General features: G+C 44.2%; 1 protein-coding gene across 7 annotated transcripts in view; it reads left to right on the top strand.

The window, feature by feature from the left end:
• LOC118113792 (thrombospondin type-1 domain-containing protein 7A) overlaps positions 1-27708 on the top strand; it is a 119830-nt gene that overhangs the window by 86348 nt on the left and 5774 nt on the right. For all 7 annotated transcript variants that reach the window (XM_035163795.2, XM_047340940.1, XM_035163794.2 and 4 more), the window contains 12 exons: positions 3027-3205; positions 3912-3917; positions 4325-4458; positions 5251-5404; positions 6617-6758; positions 9892-10007; positions 10754-10871; positions 14088-14233; positions 14862-15048; positions 21770-21943; positions 25156-25254; positions 26380-26462. In XM_035163795.2, the coding sequence (XP_035019686.1) occupies positions 3027-3205; positions 3912-3917; positions 4325-4458; positions 5251-5404; positions 6617-6758; positions 9892-10007; positions 10754-10871; positions 14088-14233; positions 14862-15048; positions 21770-21943; positions 25156-25254; positions 26380-26462 (1538 nt within the window). The remainder of the gene's footprint in view (positions 1-3026; positions 3206-3911; positions 3918-4324; positions 4459-5250; positions 5405-6616; positions 6759-9891; positions 10008-10753; positions 10872-14087; positions 14234-14861; positions 15049-21769; positions 21944-25155; positions 25255-26379; positions 26463-27708) is intronic.

Genomic DNA, 27708 nt, shown 5'->3' with positions numbered 1-27708 from the left:
GCTGGGAGGTTCAAACTGTGAACACAGAGAACACAGGACCACAGAAGGGACAACTGCTCTGGGTGGTTCAGCAGCAGCTTGTATCCAGGTTGCAAGTTGACTTCTAAAGACGACAAGAATGATCTCCCAGTGATCTCCGTCCTGGCCTCGGCCCAAAAGCCTCCTGGGAACTTGGCATGAAACCTAACAAGTTAATATCAGGTGAACTACGAGTGAACTGTCGACCGAGGTGTTTGCTCCGAGGGAAAGATAAGTGACAGGTCCGGTGATCCAGAGTGACGGCACTTGACTGCAGGGCCTACGGTGGGAGGTCAGAGGTCGGGGGAGCTTACTTCAGAGCTTATGCTGAACTCAGCACGGTGTTAATGTTGATCTGGACATAGAGGCACTAGAGTGTAGAGGCCAGTGTGTGTGTGTTTGTGTGTGTGTGTGTGTGTCACTGTGTATTTAGCTGAAGCCAAAGTGTTGCCAGGATTCTAGTCATGGCTGGATTAACAGATGATTTATTTTCTAATCATAATAGCTTTAATGGATCGGTTTGGGGGCAGCGGATTGATCCTTCAGCTTTCCTCCAAGAAGTAAACATTCTCTCCACAGAAATCTAATCCTTCGCCAACTTTATACTGGATTCTTTATTTTGTGACATATTTCCGCTGCTGCAGTCATCAAGGGTAAAGTGATTGTCTTTCCAGATCCTGTCTCACGGTTTTATTCGCTCGTATTAAAGGTCTTCAGCGTCTAATACACGTTAAATATGTCTGTATTTATTAATCAGACTAGACTTCGTGGATTCATCGTCTCATTTGTTCCTTTGAGCAACTCGACCACAGCAAAACAGCTGCGAGGGTTATTTATTCATTTTATTGCCGCGCTATTTGGGGTCTGGACGTGACCTGACATGGCTTTGAGTCGGGGACATCACTTGTCAAAACAGTCCACATCAGTTATAGGACAAACTGAGATTCTGCACAAAGAAAACAAATGACGACCAGTCTCCCCTCTAGTTTTCCTCCATTTGCTCCGGCCGAGCTCAGCGGTCAGTGCAGGACACCTGTCGCTGTGTCTGGCAGCTCATGCTGGGTTCCAGATAACTCTGCAGTCGAGACTTTCCAGCCTCCTGCTGGAGAGAGCACAATGGAACGCCACTCAATGTCAAAGACTTTCTCCTCGGGAGCTCGGGGCGGATCCATACCGTCCAGACGTCACGCAACATTGGCGGCTCCCACAGCGGCGCGCACTGTAAATCATAAAGCATCAACTGAAGGGCAAAGCGAATTATATTTAACACTTTTTTATTAAAGCAATGCAGTAATGAGGCCTCTCGCTGATACACACATGGACCAATCATTCAGTCAGTCAGTCTCAGCTGCCAATCATTACGTTTTACAGCTTTTTTACATCATCAAATCACTAATTAAAACCAAATTGATCAGAAACACTGAAACATACATCAGGAAGAACCTGAAATAACAGAAGATATCTGTGAGAAAAATGTATTTGACGTTTACTTTTTCATTTGTTTCCTGCCCCATCCATCAACATGGAGGAGACAGGGTTTATGACCTATAGCTGCAGCCAGTCACCAGGTTCAAGATGCTTTGGCTTCACTTCTGTGGAGCTGTCATGTCGACGCTGCACTGCTAATAGTTCAAATGTGTAATTACCAGCCGAAGACAGATATACCAGCGTGTCAGCCATGTTTGTCATCAAGCACTTTGAGGTTGGAAATCAGTCATTTCCACCGGGGAACATCTTGATTTCTGAATCGTCTGGAACGCAGCCTCACAGCGGTGAAGCCTGACGGAGCCGCAGAGGAACCCGCTGAACGTGCTCAGCTTGAGGTTAAAGACATGAAGACAGAAGAAATGTCCTCACACACACACACTGACGAGATTGATTTGTGAGGACTGACTAACCAGCTTTCTCTCCACTTGGCGGGGAAAGTGTGTTTTCGGCAAAGTAAGTCAGTCAGCGTCGCACGACACGTGTCTCACTGTTAAAAGGCTGAGCCGACTGAAAGAGCCCTCATCAGGAAGAGGAAGTGGCTCGGCACTAAGTGTGACACTCCACTTTCCCGCCTCATTCACCTCATCGATTCCCTTAATAAAAGGATAAACTGATTTACAGGCCGGTGCTGCTACACGAGCCAACAATAAGTATCTAGTTCTGATCTCTTTCTCTGTTTAGCTTTCTCTTTGAGCAAGTGGGGGGGGGGGACGTTTGCATCCCACAAAGCAAAAAGGTTCAGAAGAAGAATCTCCTCTTTCAACACGTGTGACCATGTGTGTACGGAGGCAAACTGAGGAAACCACAGCTCGGAGAGACGGAGAAAGATAAAAGAAGTGTAACAAGCAGATGGTTAAAAACATCCCTGTTGACTGCCGTGACAAAATAGATTGAAATAATGAAGCCGGCCTCCAGACTTAACCACTGCGTTGCGAGTCTTTCTTTTTCAATTTCACATAACACACCGTAAAATTGGGCCTTTGTGTGTGGCCCCGTGTTTTTCATTCCACCGGGCTTGAAATCAATAAGTGCATTTATATTAGTTTGTGAGGTGTCAGTTAATGGTCTGCTGTGCTCCTGCAGCATGTGGCATTTAGAGAGAAGTCAAATGGCTGTTTGTTTGATTGAGAAGGAGAAACTGGGCTTTGGGAGTCGGGGACGAATGTGGCTGCAGAAAGGAAAAAACGTAAAAAAACAAGATTCTTCCAACCAGCCCAGTCTGTTTCTCTGCCTGGTAGTTTGGTGTCAGAGCGAACAAAGGTTTTCTCACAGAGCTAATTTCCCCTATAAATCAATTATCTGCTGAATGCTCTTTTTGTTCTGAGATAATTAATAACAGACGACAACGTTCTGTCTCGTTCTTTCAAATTGCCTGAAAAGTGTCGTCGTTTTATCTGCCAGTGTTTCCTCTGGTGAGTTCAGGCACAAATCACCATCTTCTTTACAGTGTACAGCTCACAGCTGAGAAACCGGAACCACCAACCTCTAAATGTAAATGTGTTTCCATGTCGTCCTTCCAGGTTATATCGAGGAGGCGTGCATCATCCCCTGTCCTTCAGACTGTAAACTCAGTGAATGGTCCAACTGGTCGCGCTGCAGCAAGTCCTGCGGCAGCGGAGTCAAGGTTCGCTCCAAGTGGCTCCGGGAGAAACCGTACAACGGCGGCCGGCCTTGTCCCAAACTCGACCACCTCAACCAGGTAACGAGGCCGGAGCCGAAGCCCGAGAGGAACATTCAGATAAAACCTGCAGCTGCTTCTCTGCTCGACCATGTTTACTGGATATTTGCATATGAACTGTGCAAGATACTTGTGTTTATTACATCTGGAATCCATATGATGTATATACGAGAGAGAGAGAAAGAGAGAGAGAGATGCAGAGATGCTTTGGCTTTGGGGGGGGGTCTCATCTCATCTATCTCTATGTACAGTTTATGTTCTGCAGTTTGTTTCTGATCAGCGACAGTTCAAACAGCCACAGGTTCTGTAACCGGAGCCCAATCAGCATATTTATGCTCCAACATGTGTCAGCTGATTCCTCAAGGTTTCTATGATTCACTGAAATGAAATGGTTTCCGGGCCTGTGAGCATCAGCAGATGCAGATTAAGGTTGTTTTGAAGTGCGCCTGCCTGTGTGTGTGTGTGTGTGTGTGTGTGTGTGTGTGTGTGTGTGTGTGTGTGTGTGTGTGTGTGTGTGTGTGTGTGTGTGTGTGTGTGTGTGTGTGTGTGTGTGTGTGTGTGTGTGTAAGTTTACACAGGTATTAATGCCAGAGGCTTTCCTGATTGTATCCTCTCAAACGTTGCATTGATTATTACCTCGTGCACTATATGAACAGTTGTGCTCATTAATCCGTCTGTCTCGTTTTAATCCACATCATCGCCCGCTGGATGTGACTCATCGCTCCAGGCCCAGGTAAGAGCTGCTTCTCTCAGCTATTTGTGATGTGGTGGCAGATGTTAAGTGTCACCGATGTCAGTGTGTGTCGCTGATAGATGCACACAGCCACAACATCCTCACTGTAAGTAAACAACAGAGCCTCTGCAGAGTGATGCAGAGGAGGAGGAGCCGCTCCGAGGGCAGGAATAATCTTGTTGGCGGAGTTAAACCGTAGAAGAGCTGAATCACGACATATTAGAGCAAAACTTCGCACACAAACTTGCACGGCTGAGACGCAGCATTTAATACTAATCTGTATAGAAATAAAATGTAGGATCCTGATTGTCACACGTCGAGGTTTATCCTGCAGTAAGAATATTTTAAACATTTGTCTGTGTGAATCAATTTAAAAGCACATGACTGAGGTTCCTCTCTCCTCTCAGGTTTACGAGGTGGTTCCATGTCAGAGCGACTGTAACCAGTATGTGTGGCTGGCCGAGCCCTGGAGTGTGTGGAAGGTCAGCAACGTGGACTTAAAGGAGAACTGCGGCGAGGGCGTCCAGACCAGAAAAGTCAGGTATCTGTCCCACTGGTTGTTCTGTCATTCTGCGTATACATATATTAGTTTATTGATATTGATTAAATGTATTCTCCATTAATCTTTTAAATAAGTTTCAAGCAAAAATCGAACCAAAAATATTTTACGATTTGATGCTTTTTCACCGGATATATCAAACTGAATATGTTTTTTTTACTCTCTGTATAATTAATAGGTTAATTGAAAAAATACAATTGGTTAAATACAGTGACACCTCCAAATTAATGTAACTGTATAAAGTTTTGTGTTCAAACAACAATTTTAAAAGCTGTAATTTAAAATGTAATGATTTGCTTCTGTATTTTTGTCTATTATTATCGACTGAATACAGCTTTTTCCCTTTTTACTTTCTATATAATCAGTAAGTTAATCAGAAAGAATAGTATAATATGAAGATTTGTTTAGAAAAATACAATTTTCAAAGGAAAGCAAAGATTATGATGAGAATAAATTCTGTCCTGTTTCTGTTTATTTATCGGATTAAATCAGTTAAAACATAAAACAAAAGTTAAACATAGCTTGCAACTTCGTTTCAGGTATTTAATTCAGCTTCTCCATGTTCAGGCTGTGTTTACATTGACCCTCCACAGCCACGTTTACTTTATGTATTTATATGAATAAAACCGACCTCTGTTACTCCGACGATCTCGCTCCACTGAGTGAGAAACACATCCTGTAGTTCTGTCACTGTCATGTCAACACAAAGCCTCCTGCTCATTGGAGCACAACACCAGCTTTTTCTGAAGCGTTCCGTGTGGACCGATCCCACAGGTGCATGCTGAACACCATCGACGGCCCGTCGGAGTCGGTGGAGGACTACCTCTGCGACCCGGAGGAGATGCCCCTGGGGGCCAGGGAGAGCCGGCTGCCCTGCCCCGAGGACTGCGTTCTCAACGACTGGGGGCCCTGGAGCCGCTGCAGCCTGGTGAGAGCTGAACCTGGATCAGAGGAGATATGGGAGTGTCAGACTCCTGTGAAGCCCTCTGAGATTTATCCTGATATCTTTTTCTTGTCATAAACATGTTCTCTGAGGCTCGAGGAACTCAAACCGTAGCGGGGGCAGTATTATTCCGAGCAGTGTGTGAATGGTTGTCAACAGGTTTGTTCTTGTCCAAGGAGGAATAAAGGAGACATATAAACTGGGAGGCAGGTTTATATGTCTCCTATATTAGACTCAGAACTCCTCATGAGCAGGTTTTCAAATTTACATTCAGTGACACACACACACAAAAAGCATAAAGCTAAATTATCACCCCTCGTTTGTGATGATCATTTGGAAAACAGTGAAAATACTGAGTTACTTTTCATAACAATAGTGATTTATTATAAGAGACACAATGCTGCCGCGACTTCACTTCATAAATGTCAACCTCATCCCCAGGAGATGATGATAAAAAGAGCAGAAGTTGAAGATTTATCTGAGAGACCTGTTCAGACTCAGTGTAAAATATGAAGACTTTACAAATTGAGATTTGTAAAAAAAAAAAGAGCTGATGTGATCACAGCAGTCACGCACACCCCAGGCCACGGCACGTGTGCGATGTGAATGTGTCAGAACATCGTGTTCGGCTCTTCCTCTGCCCCTGACACCTCCGATTCGTGGTAAAAAGCCATTTTAACTGCTCTGGTTACACCTGCTGTTCTCGCAGCAGCACCCCGGCCATTGTTAATCACACCCCATTCTTTCTCAAAGTGCTTGACACAGACTTCCCACACTTCCCATCTCAATATGGAGGCTGCAGTGGCACCAGCGGGGCCTCTCACATCTTTTATTCATCACTCCAGTGATGGAGTTATTCAAAAAGCTGTCATTTCCCCCCCCCCCTCAACTCTCCTCAGTGCGAGCAATGACTGTGAAGAATCTGGTGGTTTACTGTTCCTGCAGAATATATGTCTCAGCTTTCCTGTTATTTCCAACTGGAAAAATCCACATACTGGGAATCCCTAGAGACCAGGACCGTGCCGATGCTAAGATAATGTCTTGACAGGAAATCTCACATGAGCATAATCCAGAATCGGGAGCATTCAGTGTGGCTGATGGCTCAGGGACTTGTCTGTTTACTATATGTCTGTATGAGGTTCTTATTACTCTGCAACATGAACTTTCCATGTTTTGCTGGTCTGTCTTTGTTTTCAGCCGTGTACTCGAACCAACAGCCGAATTCGCACAGCGTACCCACTCCGGTCTCCCAGTGTGGGGAGGCAGTGTCCAGACACGACTGACAGGGAGCCCTGCGGCCTGAACCTCAACTGCTTCAACTACTTCTACAACATCACAGGTGAAGGAAACCTAAAATCTTTCAGGAATCTTTGTACTTTTGCAGGAGCTGAGCCTCCTTCTTTATAGCTGCTTTTACACAGCCTGTGCAGGGTGGGGATATTGTGCTTTTATTCCCCCTCAGCATTCTGTATAAAAAGTATGAGCCATCATGGAGGAACAATGCTGATCCACCTTCATATTGGCAGCTGAGTTCGTCACAGAGCTGAGTCAACAAATGTGTAAAGAGCTTGACGGGATAGAAGTTGACACCTTTGTGTTGCACATCAGGACTCATGGTCCAGAGCGCCGGCTTTGTTTCTGTGTACGACCACAGACTGTATATATATAAAATGGACGTTTACTCCGGGTCGGGAAAGTGAATCAGCAGAGGCCGACTCTGTAGAAGTCTGAGAAAAATGATTCAACTCCTCCCTTGATTTATAACGTCAGTAAACATTGTCCTATAAGGTGTTAATGATCTTTATCTGTAGTTTCAAGTCTTCTTCAAGGCAGCATGAGGATCATTTTGTAAATTATCATCCATTTTGAGTCAATTAGACGATAAAGCAACCCTATGCATTGGGGCGTGGACACCATGTGATTGACAGCTAGTACTGTCCAATGGTGATTTAAGAAAAAACGAGGTGTCGTTGGACAAAATGCCAAACTTGAGGATTCAGAACGGCAGCTAAAAGTTTATAAAAACATATTGTGGCAGATCTCCTGCTTCTGGTTGGAGCTGTTTTTTCATCTTGTATCATTTCCCATTTCAGAGCAAGACGAATCAATAACTGACTCATCCGTTCTTCTGCAGCCTTATCATCTGCAAACCTTGCAAAGTTCTATCAAACCTCGTTTTGTTTAATGGTGACGTTTTGTTTAATGAGGCTCTTCTGATTCTCGCTCGCTGCAGCTCTCACTCACAGGCGGGGTTTGTTTTTTCACTCGAGCTCCACTTGGAAAGGTCAAACGGACTCACATTACATTTTTCTACAGATCTCTTCAAATGTTTGGCTGCTGACCGCCGGGGGTTCGATGCTAAGCGGCATCTCTGTGGTGATTTCCAAACAGAAAATGTATTTTTTGATTTACTCGAACACAGAAAAGATTCTGGAACTCCTTGTGGAATTTGAGGCGGCAGCTTTCTCAAGCTCTCCCTTGGAATCTGGAGCGAATCACAACTCAACATCACGTGCCACAGAGGCCACCCGTTCACATTTCATTCCCAAAACTGTAAAAAAAAAAAAAAAAAGAAAAAGAAAAGATTTCAATAAAGATAAGCGAAAAGAAAAGATTGGCACTATTCCTATTTTTCGGTTGTTGAAATTTGTATTGTGTTGCCTTCGTTTCTGCTGCCCTACATTCTGCAGCAGCCCACTCTCCTGTCTTCCCTTTGTGTCAGGAGATGAGACACGTAATCCCTGCTGCTGGGTTCACAGTGGCACACTGGCTTCCTGGGGTATATGTACATAATATACAAGCTGATTATTATTGGGTAAAACACTCTTTCTTGTTGTTTTTCATTGTTGATGCAGAAACCATTCCTTCAGTGTTTCTCTCCTTTTTACAGCTTCCTCTCTCTCTCTCTCTCTCTCTCTCTCTCTCTCTCTCTCCTCTACTTTCGCTCTTTCTTGTTTGTAATCTCCATATTTTTCGCTCCCCAGAGGTGCCACAAATTCCCCCAGAATCGAGCTTGCAAACGTCGGCGCGTGGCGTCATCGTTGTCGGCAAAGGACACGCTTCACGAGAGCATCAATCTTTTGTTATTTTTAACAACATGCACGATGCATTCACCTGTAGGAGGCGGTGATGTCACGCCTGTCCGTCTGTTAGTTGCTTGATGTCAAAAAAACTACCTCAAATTTTGTGGAGGAGTGGGACTGACCCAAGAATGAACGTAATCAGACATGTTTAGGGGATTTAAATCTGTGCAAGTCTAGTGCAGATCCAAATAAAAATCTGTATCTAGTAAATCTATAAAAGTGCCATTCAAATTTTAAGTGGCGTTGCCTTTTGTATGTCTGGAACAAAATGTATTTCTCCTTGACAGAAACGTAAGTTCAGCTTCTAATGTTGCTGAACTTTTCTGCTGTTTACTTTTAAACCCCGGTTGCTTCTCAGAGGAAGGGAACTTAAGTCTGAGCGCCTGCCCACACAGCTCGCGTGTGATGTCAGCATAAAAGGCCACTGATGGCAGCTGGATTTATTGGATTTAAGTGAGCGGTTTTAAACCTTAAATGACCTCTTTGCAGAGCAAGTAATCATCTTTTATCGACAGTGATCTGTGCGAGCCAGAGGCTGTTTGGAGTCAGAACAGAAAACAAAATGAAAAAAAAGCTCACACCGATTATTTTACAGTTGGAGTCATTCAACTATAAGGTAAAGAGCTGAGTCACACTTACAGTACACGGCACGCGCTCGTCTTTCTGCTGCGTCATCCGGGTGGTTCATTAGTATGCGTGACACGTCCCTCCTCAAAGATCCACTCAGAGACAAGAGCAGTGACGGGATGAAAGCTTTGGTTCATGTCTGCAAAGTCACCAGGGATTAAATTGATAGTGTCAATACACTTTTATCAAAAATCTATAAATTGATATATAACATGAAAAAAAATTGTGGACAACACAAAGCAACATGATGCATCAGTGCAAAGATCCACGACAGCTGTTTCTCTCTGTGATTTATTCAGTCGACGAATGTTTGAACTTCATATCCATTATCGTCATTTACCTACATTTATTTATCAAGTCTGAATAAATCGTGAGCGTATTTACACACCTGTTTAATTCTGTCCTTTGCAGTGGAGCCTGTCACTTCATCCAGATCAATAGAGTCGGGACTTGGCTCCGAGTCACTCACTTAAAGCTGCTATAATCAATACTTGTATATTAATAATGGATCAATCATTTTAATGACATTTTTCAGTGACATTTATTCCGCACAGAAAGTGGATTAAATTAGTGATGGAAGATAGATGCTCATAGTTTACTTCGTATTTATTCGTCCCTTCATTGTGTGGTCTTGTTCTCTGGGTGACGGAGCGTGTGTGTCTCCAGCATCAATATGTTTTCTTTCTGCTGCTTTAGAGTCCAAACACGAATCATTAAACCTTGATGACAGTTCGATGTGAATGTGTTTTGTTTCCTCCTCAGACTGGAGCACGTGTCAGCTGAGTCAGAACGCCGTGTGTGGAGGCGGCATCAAGACCCGGATGCTCGACTGTGTTCGGAGCGACGGCAAATCTGTGGACATCAAATTCTGCGAGGAGGTGAGGCCTCTCTCCCTTTGTACTTTCTCTTCTGTTTCGTGGGAAGTTTATATTTTTCATATTTTTACCTGTTTGACACGTTCCTGGGTTTTGAGGGGAAGTTATTAAAATGTTGCATAGAGAACTTGGGGAGTTAAAGGTCCTTTTGGCCTCACAAAACATATTTATGAAGTTCCTTTTATTGAAAAGTCTTCACTATGAGTCTGGATATAAACCGCAACTCGACTGGTATTCAGTTTCTTCTTAATGACTTAATCACATCACTCATTACATTATTATTGTATCCGTCCGGTGCCATTAGTCCCACAGCAGCATGAAATATTCAGAAGTATTTCCAGGCAGAGACTGTTGCCGTAGCTGCAGGCTGACTGTTTTATTCATTCATAATGTGTCTCCGCTCCCTGTAATTGTAGCCGGCGGGTTGTGGCAGAGCCGTCCCCACAGCTATTTAACCCTTGGCCCTCTTCATCATGTGGCTCATTCACAAAAACACATTGTGTCAGGATGGCTTTCAGGGCAGCTTCCTTATTCCAACGCTCGCCGGCCTGATGCTGCTCAGCTCAGTCTTTCCCCCCGCCAGAACAAAGGACTCTGGGAATTAGCGCTCGTGCTGAGAGGTCAAGCTGCTGTCTGGCTGCAACAGATTGAGTGTCGCCGTGACCGCTGGTCTGTGTTGTGAAGGACTCTCTGATGTGTCGTCAATTACCCCCCCCCCCTTCTTCATTTCCCTAAATGATGTGCTGCAGTTGAATCTGGAGAAGAAGTGGCAGATGAACATCTCCTGCGTGGTCGAGTGTCCCGTCAACTGTCAGCTGTCGGAGTGGTCGCCCTGGTCAGAGTGTTCCCAGACCTGCGGACTGGACGGTAAGAGCCAGGATGTGGAACGTGTGGTTCAACATTATGATCAGATACAAATCGTGCAAACGTCGTTGATCTGCAGCGTTTTCCAGTGTAATTGAAGGTTTGACAGGAGTCACTGGTAAAAAATAAAACCTAACGAGACATCTTTAAACATGATGGATACACTGAAATGTAGTTGGAATGAATTTTTCATATAGAATATCTTTATAAAATCAAAAACCTTAGCAAGGAAAGTTAAAAATGAGCAACAGTAGAACCTCTTTACGTTAAAAATAGTTTATACTTGTAGAATATGATGTCAAATTCCTGCAGCGAGTCTATAAATGTTTTTAAAGTTATCGCCAAACTTCATATTCTTGATAACAAATGGGCCAAACACATCAAGTCTTAAATCTAGAAATTGAAACAGACTTCAAGGTCGTGTGACACTTGTTGTAAATCTTGTTGTTTCAAAGCAGAACAATATATCTTGAGTTTCATCTTTTCACAGTGTGGGAAAATAATAATAACACACTTTATGTATCCAGCACTTTTCATAGCATAAAAAGCATTAGCGTTCCGTCAAGAACCAAAACAAACCTCCGACCTGAAACAAGCAGTGTGACTTTGATTGACAGTGTTTTTCGCAGCACAGTCGACTTCCTGATGCTCGGCAGCAGCAGCTTCTTCACTTGGCAGCTCCCACTTGTAATTGTCTGCATGGATGGATGTGAAGGTTCTGGGGGGCAGAGCACCAGGGGCACGCTGGGCCTCCGCTAACGGGAGAGATGTCCTGATTAATCTCTTTGCCCCTGATTCTTATCTGGGAAAAATTTTAATTGAATATCTGCCAACCAGATCCCATGCAGCATTTCTACCTTATTGTTATTACAGGAGCATACGGAGGCTGCGGGAACTTTTTTTTAATTAAATACAGACAAGTGGGCGAAACAATTTAATGCAGAACAGCAGAAACCTGCATTCCAGGCCTTTCTTTGATGTTTCCTAAAATAAATTATAGAAAGTTTTGTCAGCAAGTCAGAGTTGGACAACCTGTCCTCATCTGCAGCGGGAACTCAATACTGAAATCCAGGTGGAACTAACACCAGCACTGAAGAGCTTTGGTTCAACCTTGAAAAATGTCACTTAAAGAAATGTAAAGTTACGTTTTGCATCTTTTCTGGTCTGTTGTTCTTGGTCCGGTGCTGGTTGTGAGGCTTTCGCATGAACGTGTGTATCCAGCAGCTCATTGTGTTGTTCTCCATCAATACACGTGTGTACAAACAGCAAGAAGAACCTGGAGGGGCCAAACTTTATGGTTTTAAAAAGAGCTTCCCTTTGTCCCAGGTGTGTTTAAGAGCAGAATATTGCATCAACAGTTTTCCGTGCATGTGTGTATCTCCACACCAAAGTCCCACAGGGTGACACGAACATGCATGCTCAGCACAACAAACTTGTGTAACTAAGAAAGCAAAAGAGAGGAAGTGTTATTTAAGTGAGAGTGATTGCCTTACGGTTCTTGCCAAATGACTGGTGAAAATGTGTTGTCCTGTTTTCCCTGGCTGTTGTTTTTCGGGGCAGTTCACAAAAGTTGACGCCGCACCATTACATCTTCCTGCTCCTCGGGGCGGCGGGGAGCACTTTGAAGAAGGGACGCCACAGCGATCGCTGCTAACTCACAAGGAATAAGATGAAAGTTTTTTAAAAAATGGCTGACGGAGCCATGGGGATCTCATTTGATGTGTTTTGTGTGTGTGGGGGACGTCTCTCGTTGGAACTGGATATTAGTTTGTACAGTCTGTGTGTGGGAAGGCTGGTTTGTGTTGAAAGATGTCGTAGGTTGGCAAAGGTGCATTCCGAGGTGAGCAGAGTTTTGGCGAAGGCAGCGTGGAAATGAAAGAGGGATAGCTGCGATAGATGAAAGCTGCAGAGATTTGAGCGTGGGCGATTTACAACAGGTAGGCAGGAGGGTTGCGTTCTCGAATGTGTGTCTCTGTTTGCAAGGCTTCTTGTGTTTTAGTTTTTTTACCGGTTAATTCATAGCAATTTCTGCATTCAAATCAAACCCTCCCTCCGCGGCGTTTTGCTGCTGTGATGTATTGGATTCACAATATTTAAAGAGGGGCTGCTGATTGATTGTGGATGAAAAAGCCATTTTAGTCAAGAGGACCAAGAACCAATCAAGATGGAAGAGAAAAACCAGCCGGTCGGTGGAGTTAAGTGCTTTTGTGTGCACAGTAAAAATTAATTTAAGGGCATTCAAAACAAAACGTGCATTTAAAATGAGTTGTGTGCCGAGGTAATGGATGACTGCTGCGTGGCGAAACCACAGTGGCCGCCGCATGTGTCAGATGTGCTCGCATTAAGTTCATTGTGGAGAAAACACAACCACTTTATTCTCAGTGTAATCGTGTTATTTCAGACAGAAATGCGAAACACGTAACATTGATATAATATCACGCTGCTGCAGCACAGGACCAGAGCTTCAGAGACCACCCTGTTGTTGTTGTTGTTGTTGTTGTTGTTCTCACTTGATAAGTACTGAAATCAATTTATTGTAATGATCATTGTTTTCTAGAACAACAGCAATTTCAAACAATTATACTGTGTGTAACCATGGTAACACAAATCCTTGACAAATTGTGTGAATACAGAGATTAAAAAGTTATTCTTTAGATAAAAGTACCCAAAACATTCCAAACACAAAGACACACATCAGTGCAACACAACGACAATACACAATATTCAACAACAATTCACTTATTCCATATCTATTTGTTTTTGTATTGAATGTTTGAAATTAAAGTTTATTAACTCATATTGATCTTTTATTAATTAACTACTTTATTATATATTAGAATATATACAATGTACTTACTTTAATTGGAGTTTTTCACATAATGTACTTGTATTTTATGGGCGTCTGTGACTCAGAGATTGGTCGTCCACTAAGCAGAAGGTCGGTGGTTTGATCCCCGGCTCCTTCAGGCCACATGTTGAAGTGTCCTTGGGCAAGACACTAAACTCTAAAATGCCCCTGATGGTGTGTGATAGAAAAGGAGCTGTGTGTAGAAGTGTTGTATGAATGTGTGTGTGAAAAGTACGAAATACAATCCATGAACCATTTGTATAACAACCGTGACAATAAACGTCTTGATTCCTGACATATCAAAGGGAAAATGAATAATAATCATCATAAAGTGGCAGATTGACACGTCTCCTCTCGTGTGTTTCCTCCAGGGAAGATGTGGCGGCAGCGCTCGGTGGTCCAGGCGTCTCAGGGCGACGGCCGGCCGTGTCCTTCTCAGATGGAGCAGTGGAAGCCCTGTCCCGTCCGGCCCTGCTACCGCTGGCAGTACAGCCCCTGGTCCGAGTGTCGGGTGGAGGTAGGTCAATAAGTCACAACATCGTCCTGAAGTCCGGGGAGATTAAATATTAATAACTGCATCGACCTCCGTCAGATGTGAGAAATGCAACTTCGACAGCTCCGAGATCAATGTGCACGAGAGTTTGGATTTGGGACAGAAATCGCAGCATCTGGCACAAAAATAATGGAGTAAGTCTTAAGTATTGATGAACAACCTCATTGGATCCATGCTCATCAGAGAGGGACATTAAAAATGAATCTAATGCACCTTTAATGCTGATACATTTACTTTCCACCGGTGTCTTCTGCAAGAAATTCCACTGCTCTTATACGTGATTAGTGAAGAAGTTCTGCACTCTGTGATAAATGGGAGGAAACGAGACTGGGAGAGCTCGGTTGTAGTTCTATGTAAAGACAGGATGACACGTCACCCTGAAGTAATTAATCTATATCCTCTGTCTCTATCAAGTGTTCATTCATCTCAGCCGTCCTCGAAGAAACGAGAGACACAAACACAGAAAAAAAATCTTTTTAAAATGGCTTAAAGACTAAATTCACAGCCACATCTCTAGTAACCCAGAATATATCTGTCTCCGTGTGGCTGTAGATTCATATAACTTCTCTCCCTGGTGTTCCCGTCCTGTCAGAGTGTGGTGTGCGGCCACGGCACGCGCTACAGGAACCTGTCCTGCTTCGTGTCGGACGGCTCCATCGACAGCGAGGGCGACGGCGAGGGCGGCCTGGTGGACGAGGAGCTGTGCAGCAGCCTGGAGCTCGCCGTCGACGGAGACAAGCAGATCACACTGAAAGAAGCCTGCACCCTTCCCTGCCCAGGTAATGAAACCGTTCAACACGGGGAGACTGTGAGCTTCATGTGCTGCTCGAGCGACCTTGGAAAGGGATGTGGAAACGCCGAGAAGCAGCAGTGTCATGACAGTAAAGAAGTTTTCACAATCTGTACATCATTGTCAGAGGTGTCAGCCTCCGGGGCTGTGAATCACTCACATTTATTCTCTCAGTTTCACTCGATGAGAAACTCCCAGACAAATAAATCTTCCGCCACACAAACAAGTTGTAAATAAAGGCAGCGATACTAATATTTTCTCAACTAGTCCACAAGGACGGGGACTAATTCACCGAGGCGCTGCTGCCTGGGCGTTGTTTACCTCGGCTGCTGGCTCCTCCTGAATTTAACAAAGGTTCGAGCATAAAGAACCGATATAAGTTTATTTCTCTTTGCAGAGCAGCTTCCAGGTTCATCCAGGGGAACACGGGAGTCCGTGTGCAGAGTGTAACACAGGCAGTTCGATTTATATCATAAAACACTGCTCTTACAGGGTTGGACTGCATTACCTCTTAGCAGTACCACTCGCCATCTGTTCGTGACCTCTGCAATCAGATGTAGGAGCTCAACCTGGAGGCAGAATAAAGTGGCCGCATTAAGGCAGATGCTTTGTGTAGCTGTGCTGTTTTGTGTGAATCTAATTTACTGGAAGCTCCCCGTGTTTCATTGCTGGCAGAAACACAGAGAGTGTCTCTACCGTCTTTAAGTGGTTTAAAATCACAACAGATGTTCCGCTGTCGTCTTTCTGCAGATTATCGTCTCATATTCTGGTCAGTTTAGTTCCAGTTTACCTGATAGTTGTCCATATTCATGGTTTGGGATTTGGACCACAATGCACCACACCTTAATGGATTCCTCTCCGACTGCATCCTTCTGTGTCATGAAAATCTGCCCAGTAGTTATTTGCATATTCATCAAAAGACAGTGGTAACCTCCTTGGTGAAGGTAACAAAACGAATCTGCTGCCTCCATCCCCAGATCCAGGCCACCTACCCTCTGCAAAACGTCCTTGAGGTTCATTGAGCGTGAGCTCTGAGCTTCTACGACTGATCCCCTCTCTGCAGGAACTCGAGCAATCCACCAACTCCAAGTCTACAATGTCCACGCACATCAGGGCCCAGGAACCAAAAGAGAGGGAGTTGAATTTAATAACTTTTTGGGAGCTGCTGTAGGACTCAAGCCTCCATCTGCAGACTTTTCTTTCTGATAAAGAAAATATGCAAATGAGATGAGAAATATAATTTACCTTTGATTTCTTGTTTTTCACAAAAAAAGGTTCAGCTGTGTTACAATCCTTTGAATTATATCTCCTTCGCCTTTATTCAAATCTCTCTAGAATCCATAAATATGTAAATATAATAATATGGAAGTTGAGTGGAGGAGGATTTCAAACGGCAACAATCTGTGTTTTTTAGAGAGTTTGATCTGAGTTAAACGAAGCCGTCCTCTGTGCACGTGTGCGTCCGTGTCCGTCTCACATCACAGCAGCTGAGATCCTGTAAAAGTCTGCAGCTTCTTTTCACAAACAGAGTAAAACACAAGACGATCTCCCACCGGCGAACACTGTTAGGTTCGGTTTGCTGAAGCTCCCGAACAAGTCGGAGGCGCGACGCTGTCAGGAACCATTTTCTGTTTCATGCTGAACCCACAGACCGTTTGGACCACATGCCCGCTCAGTGAAATAGACTGAGGGAGGTGAAACCATATGAAAGCTCTGACCCCTACAATTCAATTTATTCCACTTGTGCAGTGAAGAAACACAGGAGCAGGGTGATTAACACACACACACACACACACACACACACACACACACACACACACACACACAGACTGGGATAAAACAGCAGAGAAAAAGAGGCACAATCAATAGTATGTTTGGGTGCGATAACAAAAACCCCTGCGGGCTCTTTAAGACAGACAGGACAGTAAACGGAGACACAACCTCACTGAATAACAAACTCTGTGTGTAAATGAAAGTAAAGCGTAGATTTGATGCAGCCGTTCACCACTCGTACGAATGGAAACACATTTTCACGCTTATTGACACTCAGCACGGCTCCTGGGAAACGACGTGCAGCTCAGCGTTCTGTAGAATCTGTGACTGAGCACTCGGCTTCCACAGAAACGCTGCTTGTTCCCTTTGAGTGTGGTCATGTGTTGCCAAGGTGCATTGTGGGTCATTTGCTTCGCTTAGCGGTAGGAGTTGAGAGAAGCTTATCTTTCCAGGCAGCGGTGCAGACGCCAGCCAATCGAACTGCGTTTTCAACAAATACTCGTGAAGCGTAGACGCCAATCAATTAAAATGTCTGACATCAGAAGTCAGAATGAGTCATTTTGTTCTTATACTTGAGTGAAGAGTTCGTTAACATAGGATCAGACTGTAATTTAATTTAACATAAATCTGTTTAGCTTCTTGTTCCTATTTCCAAACATGATCTTTTCACTTTTAACGTTGCAAAAGTAAGTGAGTAGGTTTGCCTGACTTAGCGAGCGGGAGGAAGCTGCTGACGTTTGCCTCAACTCATCCGTTCGTTTTCCAACATGAACCTGTAACCTCAGAAAATATAATATCAGCTAATCAACTTCTCCGCGGCTGAGGAAATAAACCTGTGTTAGCAACATTTAGCTGCATAAACAGAGCGTTAATTACATTCCTTGTAATCTTAAAGCCACTTTACAAACTCATAAGATGCAAAGTACTTGTCTCACTGTGAGATTAGGTTTTAGAAAACAGTTAATTGACTTCCAGGTCATAATTAGGTGTGTGTATATATTTTTTTTACATTATTTTAACCCGTGTTGTGATGTGTGCCACTAAGAATTTTCATAAATAATCATGAGCCTGATACCGTTGTGCCATGTTGTGGATTTCCCCGCCACCCAGAGCTTGTTAGTGAGCCATGTGTGCACACATTTTCAGCACGGGTAACCCCAGTGGGAAACAAACCCTGAAACCTGGCAGCGTCGCTTCACCACTGACCTGCACAGGATGAGTGCTTCGGTCTCTATGCTGAGCCGGACATCTGCTGTGATGTACATGATGCAGTTCACGTCGCTGGTTTGGTTTCATTTCTCGTGGGAGGAAGCAGAGACACACGTCCTCCGTCTTTATTGTCAAAGGGGAAGATGAAGCCTATGGACGTCTTCTTTTGATTGACAGGACGAGTCTTTACCTTTCCCAGTTCGGGATCAATAAAGTGAAATCAATCCACACGTCTCAATGTGCTTGACTTCGTCTTAAGACCGAACGGTTTCCAACGCTCTCGTGATAAATACTCTCAAAGCTGCGGGTTATGATTTATTCGCTGTCCCCAAGACGGATCACCCAAAAACTACCAAAACCAATTTTGTTGCGACTCTGAGGAAGGAGGGGCCAAGAAAGAACTCGTTAACGTTCGCAGCAGATTTGATTAAGTGGTTGGATCCGGGAACTTTTATTCCACAGTCTGCGATCGTTGTCATTTTTTTGGGATATTTTAACTGAATTCCCAGAAAATAATTCATGGATCTTGATGAAAAAGATCAGCACATTTATAGGACTGATATCTATGAGTGTGCAGATTTGGTTTTTTCAACATTTTTGTAATATTATTTCAAGAATTAATGCAGAAAAGTAAATGAAAAAATCCTGCCTACTTAGAGGACTGAAGAAGATGAAAAGAAAACTAGAAAGACACTTTTTAATTGTCATCCATTTACTACAAGACCTTTCAAGGTTTATTCCAGTCTTGTTAACAAAGTAAAAGTCTGAGTCTTACTTCTTCTTTCTCCACGTAAGAACAAAAAGAATTTTAAAATCTGGAGCACATCAGATTTTCCCCTGAGTTGACAGACAGGCGTCATCTCCTCCATCTCCATCCTCCTTCAAACGCATCCGTCCTCAGACTCAGGAGACCAGTGGGCTCTCTGCTGCTTCGTGGACAGCGTCCTGGCTTTAAAGTCACGATCCATCACAATTCCATATGAATTCACTATGTTCTGCTCAGCATCATTGATTAATAGACCAGAGGAGTCGCTCAACTCAATGTAAATGCATTATTTATCCAAACAGCAGTGAAGGACTTTATATCTTATTTAAAGATATAAAGGATCACAATCCCTACAACAATATATTAATTTCACAGTCACCAAAGTTTCTCTCTTTAACAGAAACACTTTTACACCATAGACGGAAAAACAAAGATGGACGACATGTCTGCACTTCCTGCCTCTGCTCAGAAATGAAGCCAAAATGCCCCAGATACGAATCCTGCCGTCTTGACCCAATGAGCCAAGTTTACCTATGGACCCCTCGTTGATTGACCTGTGTGGCTTGTTGGTCTATGGGTATGATTCTTGCTCAAGGTGTGTGAGGTCCTGGGTTCGACTCCTGGACGAGTCCTTCACATTCAGATCACAGATGAGTTGTCAGGTTTTTTGGCGGCGGCTCGTCAGCTGCTGGTTTTTAAGCAGATTTCCGTGCAGAGCTCTGGTCGACAGCTGTCGGACTAAATAAGGTTAAATATCTACAACATTTCAACGAGAGGAGACGGGAGGTTGAGGCTCCACTTCCCTCTGTGATTAAGCCTGATAGCGAGAGCGTGTTTTCACACTGTGCCACTTAAATTTAAATCTGTTATTTTCCGTGTGAGCTGTCCCTGAAGGGGGGGATTATTGTTCCTCACTTCTGCCAAAAGACAAAATACAAATGTGGAGTTCATTTCTAAAATCCCCTTGTATCTATTTTGGTTCATCGCCGATGTGCTTCATCGTTCAGTCTCACGAAAATATAGAAGAGGAAGACCGTTGTTCAATCTTCAACCCACGACTCGTTTATTCCAAAGTAACACAGTTTGAACTCGTTTTATATTTTAGGAGTGTGTGGCCTTTCTATCCACTGGCAGATTTCTCATTTTGGAGAGGGAGGAGGGAAAAAAAAAAAAAATCTCATCAGAAGTCTGCTGGTCCCTGAGATGGAAAACACTGAGAAACGTTGCCCTAGATAACAAGTCAGACCGGCCCCCTTTTGCCAAACTGCAGGAGCACTGAAGTATCAAACAGCAATCAAAAGCACAGACTGTTTTCTCTGCTAGGAGGTAGCGCAGTGTGATTTGGGAGGAAATTCAAGGGCTGTTAGTGCAGGGAGGGGACAGCTTGGGAGTTTTGGCAGGTTGCATCCGCACGCACACACACACACACACACACACACACACTTTCATGCACTGCCACCCTTGACCTGTGTTCTATTTCCCCCGCTGCTTGATGAGCTGCAGTTATCAGCTGTGATCAAAACCAACACAGCCTGAAACACCTTCCTCCTCCTGCAACTCTTCAAAGCACCTCCGACGTCACATGATGCCATATGTAAATGTGTTTCCAACCCCCAAACCTCTCACCCAGATTAAACTGCCACAGTTAAAGATCTGATTTCCACCAGGGACCCCCACCCCCCCCTACTGCAGCCGCACTACAGATATTTCTTTGCATAGCATAAATACGCTTGTTCAGCATCTACCCATCCATCATGCATCCATTTTCTTCCATGTACTTGAGCCCTGGTTGCGGTTGCATGATATTCCAGACGTCCCTGCAGGACAGATATAGGTGTAATGCATCCAGGGAGTTCTGGGTTAACCCTGGTTTAGAAAGGAAAACCAGGAAACCTCCAAATGAAGCTCTTCAGTCCAAACTCTCTCCGGCTATTCGAGTTCAAGACTGAGCCCTGACACCCTACGGAGGAAACTCAATTCAGCTGCTTGTATCCGGGATCTTATTCTCTGGGTCAGGACACCGAACCCATGATCAAACACGAGGGTCAGAACGTAGATCGACTGGTAAATCAAACATAAAATAATAAAATAAAACCCAATTGAAAACGAGTACAAAATATAAAGTGGAAATCTTTGTCTTCCGGCTCAGCCCCCTTCAAACGAGCAGGAAGTGCAAGAGATGGAGGATGAAATCAAACACATCCAGGCTCGTAAATCGAGATGTGAAATCAGAGATAAAAACCATTCCCATCAGCCTGAGTGTCTCAGGTCTTTGCACAGCAGAAAGGAACCTGACGGCCACGAGCTGGTCACATGTTAGTCTTTAGACTCCAGAGGCAGAAGTGCTGCCTGAGGCTCCGAGGCTCCGAGGCTCCGAGGCTCTGAGGCTCTGAGGCTCCGAGGCTCCGAGGCTCCGAGGCTCCGAGGCTCTGAGGCTGCACTTCGTCTTACAGGAAATAAAAGATTTGTGAATTGACTCAGGGACAGAAGTAGTTGTGGTACACTGAAAAGATGAAAGATGTGTAATTTGTCTGCTGTTTTGATTTCTACCTTCTTTATTTGGACCGTACTAAAAGGCTTTTCCCATTTTTTTAGGAAACAGCTTCTTCTTTTGCAACCTTTTCATTCATGTAATCATCATTTTGAAATTGATTTTCACGGAGAAAATATTATTATTTTGTTTTGTAAGGTATAAAATATTAATTTGAAATCAAGATTTGTATAAAATAACTTCTCCATAATGGGATTTCTGTTCACTAGAGCTGCAACTAACAGTTCTTTAATTATTCATTAGTCTTTCAATTACATTTTTTTAATTAACTGGTTGAATGTAATGTCTTTCTGACGTCTTCTGCTGAGACGTTTTAAGAGCCACAGATTTTCAGTGAAAGGCTCTCGGATGTAAACCCCCCCCCCACACATTCACAGTCCTGATGACGCATGTGTCTGCTCTCTGCCGCAGGTGAGTGTTACCTGATGGAGTGGTCGGACTGGAGCTCGTGCGTGAGCATCTGCGTCAAAGATGCAGGCGTGGACTTCGGCTCGGTTCAGGTTCGCTCGCGGGCCGTTCTGGCCCAGGAGCCCGAGAACCTGCAGCTGTGCCCGGACCAGGCGTGGGAGTCCCAGCCCTGCACCGGTGAGTGGCAGCGTCAACTTTTTCTCACTGTCGGAGAGTTTGACAAGTTGAACGCAATGAAAACTCCCCGAGCTAAAAAACTTTTTATTACATGCAAATGAGAAGACAGCTCCAAACTTTGATTGATTAGAATTTTCCGCCCTAAGAATTCCTAATCAGCTCGATGATGGAGAAGTGAGGTCAGTGCGGGTTTGTTCTGGGCAGGGGAGCACGATGGACTGCTTGTCAGTGCATCAGAGTGCTAACACAGACGGACACTTACATTCAGGGCTGTACCTGCAGGCTGTTTAGCCTTCTATCCATCTGAGCTTTCACATTAGGCCTGTCGGAGCAAACTGGAAACCCACAGAGAAGAAAGACGTGCTGAGATTGTAGAGGGAGAGGGATCGGCGACAGGAGTCAGATAAGGATTTTACTTGCTTGGAGGTGACAGCACAAACAACTGAGCCACCCTGGTACCCGGACCAAAACACGACTGAGGAGGAAGTGAAGCGCTGCCACCATCACTCCGCGTTTCCTCTCTGGGTCAATCGGTGCTTCCCCAGATGGGATTTCTCGAGTGAAGTCTCCAAACGGAGGAATCCCACGCGCTCATTTACTGTTGTGATCCCTGCAGCTCCCCAGGCGAGCTAATCACCCATTAGGTGCAGTGTGGGTTGTGATTCACCACCACCACCACCAAAGCTCAACACACATCGGAGCCATAGGCAGAGTCTGTACAGCAGCCCCCTCCCATCCCCTCCTCGCTCCCTCGCCTCCCACTCCTCCTCTCCTCTCCTCCCTCCCTGGCTCCACTGTACACAGCCTCAGAGCCGTCTTCACCAGCCTGACCTGGTTTCACAGCATCACTCAAGGCACCGGGGGAGCGGCCCAGCCAAGACCAGCGAGGCGGAGGAAGAAGAGAGAGTGGAGGCAGGGGAAGGGGGGAGGGGGGCCGTGACGGAGAAAGAGAGAGCGGGACGGAGGGAGGGAGGGAACGGTTTGATGTGAGAAAAACAAAACCAGATCTGTGTCCCAGTTGCACATTTTACTGTATAATAATTCTTACCATGCTTTGAATCTACAGTAAACTGAAAAACAGCAGCACACAGACTGATACTACTGGTTTAGTTCTGCACGCAGCACTGAGGTCAGGGAAGAAATGTAGAATCTGTGGATGTGTGGAAGTGGCTGTGGTTTGAAGCTGAACATGAGGAGACCAAAGCTGAGCTCAAAGAGGAGTAGAACAGTCATTTAGCAGGTTACCACAAACACAGGGGTTATAAAAGTTATAGAGAAACTCAACAGTTCCAACAATGAGCTGCACTTTGGCAACTGGAGAGAAAAAACAACCTCGTTACTGGAAGAAACCTCTGGAACCAGAGTCGGTGTGAAGACATCTGCCTCGACCGGCTGGGATGAGAGGAGGAAAGAGGTGAAGAGGGGAGAGAAGAGAGAGAGAGAGAGAGGGGAGAGAGAAGAGAGAGAGAGGAGGAGAGAGAAGAGAGAGAGAGAGAGAGAGGGGGAGAGAGAAGAGAAGAGGAGAGAGAGAAGAGAGAGAGAAGAGAGAGGGGGAGAGAGAAGAGAGAGAGAGAGGGGGAGAGAGAAGAGAGAGAGAGAGGGGAGAGAGAAGAGAGAGAGAGAGAGAGAGGGGAGAGAGAAGAGAGAGAGAAGAGAGAGAGAGAGAAGAGAGAAGAGAGAGAGAGGGGGAGAGAGAGGAGGAGAGAGAAGAGAGAGAGAAGAGAAGAGGGGAGAGAGAGAGAGAGAGGAGAGAGAGAAGAGAGAGAGAGGAGGAGAGAGACCAGGAACAGTTGTGAAACCATGTTTAACCTCTGTCAGACTGGTTGTTATAATTAAAATTAAAATATTCACTTCTACCTTCTATCATCAGGTGTTTTGTCATAAATTAAAGACTTTGACTAATGAACAATTTGACCTGATGGTGGCGCTAGATGAGGAAGAGGATTACTTATTGTTCCATTAATGCTGTATAGGGACATGACTGTTTTAAAGCAACCCATCACATAATAGTTGAGATTCCACTTTGTGAACGTAGAGACCAACAGGTCGATGATCCTCTGAGCTCCAATGATCACATGATGAGAAGCTCAAAATGGAACCTGGTGTTTTCATGGAGAAAACTTTGTACATTCACCCGTGACCTTGGACTCGTGTTGTTTGACGCTCGAGAGAAGAGGTCATTTGATCCCTGGCCTCTCCGGGTCAGGTTGATCCAGACACTGATGATGTCCGGGCCTCACTTCCACTGTAAACCACTTTGTTGTAAAAGTGCTGTATAATGACATTTTCTCAGTTAACAGGCAACAAATCAGCTTTTTCCTCTTTTAGCCTTTTACAGAGAGCGTCTGTTATGTTTTAACATGAGTCATCAGGAGAGACGTGTCCCCCGGCAAACCCAAAATATCAAGAAGGCACCGCTTCAATAAACTCCCCCCCAAAAAAATCCAAATGTTTTTTATGGGTTGTGCTCTGGAAATGGAATGATCACAGACGGGAGGATGGATGGACGCACTGATCGCTCTGCATCATACGCCAGGGGATAAAAACCTGGGATTCTTTTATTTTTTTTACATTACTTCCCCTTTCCCTCTGAGGAGTGTATCTACAGCAGTAAAACTCCAATCTGCTGCTAAGAGACGGTGGGAAGTCCAGGCCCGAAGTGAGTGATTCACTGATAACATGTCTGAAAAACGACCTCCGCTGTATCTCAGGGAGAGACGGCTAAGAAATGAGAACATAAAGGGAGACGTTGTCTCAGCCGCAGACAAATCGTCCCGTGGAAAGCTGCAGATAGAGCCGTGCCATCGAGTGGAGCCGCGATACAGTACCCGGGCCTGTGGAGGAGAGATCCGTCCTTTGTTCAAGGTTAAACTGTTAATTTGCGCTGGGAGAACGGGCTGGACTGATGATTGGTTACACGGGACTCCACGGGGAAATATGCTCATTTACTGCCCTGATGGAAATATTGATAAAGTCATAATAGCATTGATAGAAAGTCATCGAGCAAAAGCTCTTACCGAAGATTAAAACATCGCAGTGGACCCGTGTGTGAAGACACACTGATAGTGATGTTATATGACAGGGGCCTATTAGAAAACCATAACTTAGCAGCTGCTTTATTAATCCGCCGTTCGTTTGATTAATGGTCATTACTGCAGGTTCCCACCGCACCGTCTCGATAGGTGATGACTGTCTTACCGTTTTGATTTCAGGGGGCGAATGTTACGAGTACAAGTGGCTCAGCAGCGTCCGTCCTAACTCCACCCGCCCGCTCATCTGGTGTCAGCGCTCGGACGGACTCAGCGTCACCGGTGAGGAACTCCTGCCAGGGAGTAACTTTTGGTTAACTTGGGTTTCTGTAAACTTACTTGAGTCCACGGGAGTTTGTTTCTGTGCTTCAGGGGTTCACTAACTTTGGTCTTGAAATAAATCTGTTAGGACAAAAAACAAAATTATCTTAAAACTGACTCTTTTTTCATGTGAATAACTGGACTACTTAACCATTTTATTCAATAATGATTCTTGTGCTGTTGTTTCCTTGAAGTAAATAGTAAAAAATTATCATTAAATCTTTCCAAAGCCCAAGTTTACATATTCAAATATTGCTGTTTTTTTGTCTGACGAACGATACAGTCATAAATTATGTTAAATGCTACAGAAGACTAAGAAAACCAGCAACCAAGCATTTGGAACTGGTATTTGAAGAATGAGAATTGTCTTAAATGACTAATCCATCGCTAAAAATGTTTCGATCTATTAATGAACTAATAACTTCAGCTCTAACAAGCCTTCAAAACTGGATAAAATCCTCTCGACTGGTCGAACAAGCTGCAGAACTGGTGACAAGTTGTTGAAATAAACAGCATTTTGACCTCGTGATAATTCAGCGTTGCTTAAGTTATCTCTACAGTGAGAAAGTGAGAGGTTCCAGCAGCTCAACACAAAGTCTAAACCCCATTTCTTCAGTCGTGTGTAGGTGGTATTATTTACACAGAATGTCAGAGATATAACAAACTCCTCCGAAAACCAACAGACTTTCTCGCTATGAGAAGCAAAGGTTGTGGGCGACGGGCGCCGTGAAGAATTAAAACATGAACACGTGTTTTAAAAATAAACCTCAGCCACACGGACTCATAGGTGCAGATAAACGCAGGAGTGTGTATTAATCAGTCAGATTTATTTATACAGCACATTTAAAAAACAGGACAAGAATAGATCAAAAGAAAGTGGAAATAATGCGGGAGAATTGACGCAGTGAAAGAAAAACAAAAATATAAAATAATGACAGACGGTTAAATATGAGAACTGTTGGTTGTCTTGTTTTGAAGTAGCAGCAGCACAGTGGCTCTGCAGACACACACAGATGGTGATGTTCACTGTGCTCCTTTTAAAAAACATGAGACCTATTTGGCTTTTATTGTGTTTCCCCCCCGCAGGAGGTTGTCCTCCCGTGAACCCTCCGACGACCAACAGCTCCTGTGACCCCCCCTGTCTCCTGCCCAGGTCCTTCTGCAGCGAGGTAAGCGCCTCTCTGTTCTCATATCAACAATTTAAAGGAACACAGAGAAAAATACTGCAGAGGAGAATCGGGGCTGGGGACGAAAAACACATCATGAAAACTCAATAAACAGAAAGGAACAATAATAAAAAAAAAACATAAACCTGAGAGCGCAGGTCCTGTGGATGAGTGGCAGCCTCTGGACTCGCTGTGACACACGGTCGCCAGAATTGAATTTGAATGCAGCAGGGAATGAAATGACGGCAGCTCGCAGATGTGAGGCTTGTTTCTCTGAAGTGTCACTCAAATGTGCCGCATCAGAACCAGGGTAAATACCTGTTGTTTCACGCAGCAGATGGTTCATCTCAAAGTTCATCAATTGTAATCGCATTTTGGTTTTGTTTTGAAAGTAAAATTTGGATTCAGCAGCAGCGGCGGCTGGTTTATCGGCTGCGTGGTTCCGTCGTATCATAACCACGGAATAAGCAGGTCAGGAGGATCTGATGAGGAGCGGCCTTCTGAGGTCACTGTTAAATCTGCAGATAAATCCAGGCTCAGTTTATTAGGTACACCCGGCTAAAGCTAACGTAATACAGCAGCCCTGTTATGAACCCTACCTTCAGTACAGTTATTACTTCAGCCGAGGAGGTTATGGTTCCATCCCTTAGTGGGTTTGTTGGTTTGTTTGTCGGAAATTTCCATGAAATTTGTTGAAAAGGATGGAACTGTATGGATCTGATCTGAAATCAGGTACATTTAGAAGACTGAAATCTCTATCTAGCAGATTTAAATATGGTTTAATCTGCTTTTCTCAGCCACTGTATGGAACAAATAGAGCTAGAACCCTGTCTTGGTGGAGGTATGGAATCTACTGAATGATATTAGTAATGTTATGATTTTAGAGAAGTGTCGATTCAACTGTATGATCATTTTAAAGGCTGCAGTTTGTGTAGTTGTTGAATTATATTGTTCTATTCTTAAGTGTTTAAAAGTTAGTATCCACCTCCTCGTTATATCGAGTACTGTAGTATAAATATAACAGTTACATATCTAGTACAAGGTTTATACAGTTCAACAGCACCAACATCTACATCCTCAAAAAGGAATCAACGCCTTTCTAAAACATAAACGCAACCTTTACCTCTCCTTCATTACTGTTAGCATGCTCTTGAGCAAGGCATTGGATCCTCAGCTGGAGCTGCAGATTCGATTCATGAGATCTCAAGTACCCGTGTGTAACATTGTGCGCAGGGTAAATAAGGACAAA

This window comes from Hippoglossus stenolepis, chromosome 8, assembly GCF_022539355.2.
Source record: "Hippoglossus stenolepis isolate QCI-W04-F060 chromosome 8, HSTE1.2, whole genome shotgun sequence".
Lineage (NCBI taxonomy): Eukaryota > Metazoa > Chordata > Actinopteri > Pleuronectiformes > Pleuronectidae > Hippoglossus > Hippoglossus stenolepis.
The sequence above is the reverse complement of the archived record's forward strand: the minus strand, read 5'-3'. Positions and strand labels throughout refer to the sequence as shown.